Source organism: Scatophagus argus, chromosome 17, assembly GCF_020382885.2.
Source record: "Scatophagus argus isolate fScaArg1 chromosome 17, fScaArg1.pri, whole genome shotgun sequence".
Lineage (NCBI taxonomy): Eukaryota > Metazoa > Chordata > Actinopteri > Scatophagidae > Scatophagus > Scatophagus argus.
The window spans coordinates 19,166,929-19,173,257 of NC_058509.1; the positions used below are offsets into that span (position 1 = coordinate 19,166,929).

Genomic DNA, 6,329 nt, shown 5'->3' on the forward strand with positions numbered 1-6,329 from the left:
CACGATGTAAGTGTATGGGAAAACACCTTTTTGCGTTGCTGTGAATCACACAACATTTTAACTACATGGTCTGGCCACCACATCAAATAGGATTCAAAGTCCAGCCCTGTTTGTGGGCACTTTGATTTTCCAGGTACCGTCATATAGGTAGACGCTGTGCGACTATTGAAAAGGCAGTCATTTCTCTTTCTCTCTTCTCTCTCCATGTAAGAGCTCCATTAAGATATAACCTTTTGGTATGCATGCATTTATGATTCCTCCTCTATTACAACACCTAAAACACAACGTGACACTCTGTGTGTAGGCAGGCTGGGAGGAGGGCAGTAAAGTTTCTGCATGGTAAGAAGACTTAGTCAGCCACCCCCGTGCAGCTTAGCTGGGTGATCGACACAGCTGCTACTACCGCGTGCGCGGTTATGCTTGAGCTAAGACAACCACACAAATAAAACATGTGAGATAAGAAGTGGAAAAAAAAAAGAACCTCCACAGATGTTTGTCACAGGGCTGACAAAAGAACAGAACCGGATATGTGACATGAAACTCAAATCAGAAAGGGGAAGCAGGCTGTGTAAACTGTGGATGGGTTGAAAAAGGGAAACCAGATCTGTAAAATGGAATTTTGAATATAAGTGTCTGCTAAACAAGCCCTGCATTTATATGATGTATTTCACCTACATATGATCAAAAATCAAATCAGACAAACATATAATAAAATATAGTACCTTTAATATTGTATGTAAATATAATTAGAATTATATATGAAATAATATATAATAGTATAAATAAATATTGAAACTGTCACTTCTTCATACAATTTTTCACTCTCTCTCATGTCATGATTCCACTTGTTTGTCCCAATTAAACCAGTAGATTTGGAAGATATTGTTAGCAAATAGGGTTTACTGTAATACAGGGCCTTTGTTGAATTGGCCCCCACCCTGGTGGAGAGTACTTCAGAGTACTGCGTGTTCTGAATGGATGTGTGCTGCAAATAAATGGACAGGCAGGAGAACACAGAACAGGCAGATTCATGGCCAGACAGCAGAAATCTGTCAGCCTCCTGGTAACTTGAGAGGACACCTGGAGGTAATGCAAGCAGCCCTCCCCCACCCGCACCTCCCCTCCCTCTCTTCCTCCTTTTCTGTCTTTATTTGGCTGTCCCATCCCCCCTCCCACCCCCTCGTCATGACTCATCACCAGGACGTTAATCACCCAGAGTGGGCACTGCCTCCCCTTCCTCAAGGCAGAACTGTGCTGATACTCTGTTGCCCCCTGCTGGATACTGAGATACATTGCAATGAGACCACATGGGAGATAAGTGGTGTTTTTCACAGGAACAAAGCAGCTGTAATGAGCTTCCTGTCTGCTTTTACTTGCACTTTCCAGGGGCACTCAACCAATCTTCCATGTCACAGTCAATTTACCAGTCACAGGCTGCTCTATTTAGTTTTATAATGCATTCTGTGGCTCAGTGGAACCTTTGTAGTTTCTATAAAAGCATCCCAAATTATGTCACTTTAACCTTTCAGTGTTATCTCAGACTGGGCTCAGATACATTTGTTACAAAATGGTGACATAGATTTAAGGAAGGTCTAACTAAAGACACCACTGAGATGCATCATGGGAAATGTAGGATGTTGTGTTTTGTTTTGTTTTTAGATTGACCCATATTAGTGACTAAATGTTCTTTCTCCAATTTGTGTCATACAGTTTGTGTCCAATTAATTGTCTGTCTTGCCACTTGGGTTAGCAAACAAGTTAAAAGCTGTCTGACATATTTTCACTTTCATGAGTTTTTATGACAAACTTTATAACAAACTATTTTCCCTGACACTCCTGACCAAACAACAAATACAAGTCCAGTATTTTTTCTCACTCCTGCAAATTATATAATACTCTAGCTTGCTAATGCACTAATATTCCCAGCTATCCACTATCACAAAGTCCAGTATTCACTCTCCACCTACAGCCAATGACATGGCATCAGCCCCTGTTTGACTTGTTTCTGTACCTCAGCATTTCTCACATTAACCTTTCTGAAATCATTAAAGTGACAGTTTACCTCAAAGATCAAAAATACAAATCTGTACTGGACTCTCCCATGAATTATTCTCTTTCATCAGATGTTTAACCCACAAGGGTCTAATATGTGTGTTGTTGAAGACAGATAAAAACAGAAATACTGAATAAATAATGATAGTGTGTTGTTTTCAAATTACCATCCATATGTAGACATATGGAGTGAATCTGAGAACAGCTGCCTGCTGCTCGAAACAAATGAGATAAGCCAAAACAATAAGCTAAAAGAGGTTAAAAGGCTGGATATAGTTCTCTGAGGGTTCTTCATGATGAGCAACACCTTTCACATTACAGGCATTTTCTCCATTGTTGATACAAATATATTGATAAGTGCAGCTTAGATTTTGTTGTTGTTGTTTAGTTTATTTTGCTATTGGGTGCATTACAGCCAAACCTCACAGCCAGACAAATTCACATCTGGTGGTGTTCTGATTCCACTGCCAGATCTAGAACTCCTGTGTTGTGAGTTGGCCTGGCATCTGGAGTTTCCACTCGAGACAGGGAACCACTGGCTGATGAGCTTTGCCTTGCAGTGTTCATCTGTGGCTGTTGTGATGCAACACTCTCACACTGTTTTGTGAGGAATTGGATTAGCCAGCGGACCTGCCTGTTTAAGGAGAAGATCTCAGAAATTGCTTCATGCGCACTCTGCTCCAACTGCTGCATTTTAGCAGTCCACATCTGGAACACACACAGCATCACACATTGATTTAGATATACACATGCATTTTTATAATGACGAGAAGTACTAGCTTAATAATAGACTTCTCACCTGTCTGTACCACTCTAGGCTAACAGAGATACTTAAAGGCCCCTGCACACTCCCATCTAGTCTCATGTATACCCTCCCCTCAATCTGAAAGAGGGTTGGTTCAATGCAGGTTGGAGGAGCTCTGAAGGTGAGGCACAGCAACTTGAGGTGGTGCCCCTCCTCCCCAGGCTTTACCACAGGCAGGAATTGCAGGTTGTAGTTGTAGGGGAGGAGAGGAGGTTTGAATCTTTTCACAATCCTGTCTACAAGCAGGCGGGTGTTGTCCTCATTTTTATGGCTAATGTGCACACCGCAAACAATCCCATTGTCCGATACTCCGACTAGCAAACTCCCTCCCCCGCTGTTCAGGAAGGCACAGCCATAGATGCAAATATCTTTGCTCAAAAACCTCTGCAAATAATACACTGAAGGAAGTGAAAGACATGAGACACATTTGTAAATTAGATTGACTTCATATGTTTCAGAGAGTGGTTACAGTCACACAGTGCTTCAGTTTTGTTAGAAACACAGTATCACAAGTCATCTCACCTAAAAAATGCAGCTGTAAATACATATAAAATGCGAATAATTCAGAAGTGTAAACATATGACAGTATGAAACAGTAAATCACAACTGTTTGCCACTTCATGAAGTGGAACAAGCTCCCCATTGACATTAAGACAGCAGAAACTCAACACATCCTCAGAGACTGAAAATTCATCCAGTCAGACTGCACCTTAGCCCATAAAAAACTTTATTTCTGTCTCTTATTATTATTTTTATTGCTTAAACATATCATTTGTTCAGCAGCATATTTGATGAGGTTCACGTACTTGCATTATTCTTACAATTCTTGGGTTGCATCCACTTGGTTGAATGCATTTATTGTAAGTTTGTTGATAAAAGTTGAAAAGTTTGTCGATAAAGTTTGAAGGAAAACATAATCGCTGCCTGGATTGGGATGGTCTGTGTGGATGGTCGGTGCATAAAAGGGTAGGACTGGCACATGAGCCCAGGGTGTAAATTATGAGTTCTGAGATTTAGGCAACAAAAGCAATTTGATCAGGAAAAATGTTGTGGTTTTGGTTCAGTATTATAAGCATATTTATTAAAATGTCACACTTTTCCTTTAAGTTAAAGTCCAAGTCTGTCTGGGTCAGTTTGGGTTTAGTCCATCCACACAGAAACTTGAGGCTGATGTAGCCTAATGCATGCACTTTGGAATGTTGACAAGTCAAGAACAGTTTTGAAAATGGCTATTGGCTATGAAAACCAATAATCATATTAAAAAAAAAAAACAACTACTGACCACCCAAAGTGATATTTAACAGTATTTATGTTGTTAACTGTAAATTTGTTGTATCTCACCTCCACCTTTTTTGAACTCGATGCTGCGTGTCTCATTGCCAATGTAAGAATGATAGTAGACCCACTGGCGGCTGGGGATGTCGGCTCCGCTGATAAACTGGGTGTGATAGGGAGCAGAACACACTGCATCAGCGAGATTAGGTCAGAGGATATATTGTGGTTCAGACCACAAACAATAGGCTTGATGTCATCACCTCACAGTGTCATTAATATTAGTAATCTCTGACATTGGTACAAACAATGGATTTTTGAGGCCAAAACCAATATTAATACTTGAGAATAGTATTCTTAACAACATTAAAATGTGTATAAGACGCAGGGAATTCTCATTGTCATTATCATTCCATAAATTTCCTATGCAATGAAATTGTTCGCTACTATTGCAAATAAGATGACCCATAGATATGACATGGCAGCGGAAGATATTTCTCATCTGTTCAGCTCTGCCTCAGCGCCGAGACAAAGCTAACATTATGATAAGAGGATTCAAAGAAAATGACGTTGAGTACGGTTGAAAAACCGTATAATATAATCATATAATATGACAGGATGTTTAACAACATGACGAATGTATCCAGCAAAACATTTTTGTTTCCATCTTTACGTTTTTGCCTGTGCGCTTATAATGACAAAGCCGTGACATTGTGACATATCTGTGGTACAGGTGATAATGTTGGCCTGCTAATGTATCAGTCATTCAGTAGTCCATCCATCCATCCATTTTCTATACCGCTTATCCATCAGGGTCAAGAGGAGCTGGAGCCTATCCCAGCTGACTACAGGCGAGAGGCGGGGTACACCCTGGACTGGTCGCCAATCAGTCGCAGGGCTGACACACAAAGACAGACCACCACACACTCTCACACTCACATCTAGGGGTGATTAATTAATTCACCTAATGTGCATGTTTTTGGGGTTGTGGGAGGAAGCCAGAGTACCCGGAGAAAATTTGCACAGGGAGAACATGCAAACTCCATACAGAAGCCCCAGACCGGGATTCCAACCAAGATAATGTCATGATCACTGCTGAGCTCACCTGAACTGGTGTTCCCTGGACTGATTCACAGCTGGAGGTTGAATATCTGGAGGGTGTCCACTGCTTCATATTTTTGGACCTCACTCTGGACTGACTGTTTATGCCTTTCTTATACACACGTTCCCTCCTCCAGGAAAAATTGTATCCACTCTTTTTACATTTCTTTCTTGGACTGGTGATGGTGGAGCGAAGTGAGTGGTGAGTGGAAACTTTAGATTGGTATGATCGTTGCTGAGTGGTCCTCACATCAGCTGATGTGGATGGATGTGGGGCCGAAGATGGCTGCTTCAGATCATTGTGGTACCTTTTGGGTGACATGACATCTGCCATGGCGGAGGAATCCCACCTTGCACCTGGGATCTTCTCCCTCCTATTCCACTCTCTCTTTCCAGTTGTTTTGCTTTTGACCATCATGCACTTTGCTGTAAAATACAAAGAACTGTTTGATATTGTAACAAAACAATAATTGAGAAAGTTATGAACTTTCCATGTGAGGTTTTGCACACAATAAGTTGTTTGGAAGTTTATTGTGTATGTTTCAGCCTAAGATGCAGAGTGTGAAATGATAATAAGAGGGCGTCAGTGTGCTAAATAGATAAATGAACACGAGGAGACTTGATAAATCACAAAGTCAAGGCTGATCAAAACAATGATCAATCAAAGCCATGAGGCATGGCGAAGGAGCAGTGCTGCCACTGTACTGATAATGACAAAGCTCATGAGTGTGTATAAATATACAGCAGTGAACCGAGCCTCTTACCTTTTCCTGTGCCACTGCTGTGAGTCGACCGGTCAGACCTTTGAAAGTGCCTGCTGAAACTGTGGTGTACAGTACAACACTGAGAACCTACAATAGCATTCCAGATTATTATGCCTTCCAGAATGGAATTCTCATCTGAAATCCCCACAATGTCCTTTTTGTCTCAACTGAAAATGACAAGGACCTTAAAGAAATAATGTTCTGTTTGGCCTCCTCCTGGACCTTCTTAAAAGACTCAATCATTTTAATCACAGTTTGTGGGAGACAGAGTGCTTCTGTTGGACACCAAATGCTGAAGAAATCAAGTCTGTGTAAACAAATCACAGGGATTAAGG

At 41.1% G+C, this 6,329-nt stretch overlaps 1 protein-coding gene across 1 annotated transcript; it reads right to left on the reverse strand.

Moving 5' to 3' along the window:
• Positions 1-2,431: 2,431 nt before the first annotated feature.
• LOC124074738 (schlafen-like protein 1) lies at positions 2,432-6,070 on the reverse strand. The gene is made up of 5 exons (XM_046417953.1): positions 5,995-6,070; positions 5,235-5,656; positions 4,199-4,295; positions 2,852-3,255; positions 2,432-2,760 (listed from the first exon to the last, which is right to left on the reverse strand). Exons 2-5 carry the CDS (start codon positions 5,646-5,648, stop codon positions 2,491-2,493), a joined length of 1,185 nt encoding a protein of 394 aa, XP_046273909.1. The 5' UTR covers positions 5,649-5,656; positions 5,995-6,070; the 3' UTR covers positions 2,432-2,490.
• Between the last annotated feature and the right edge of the window lie 259 nt (positions 6,071-6,329).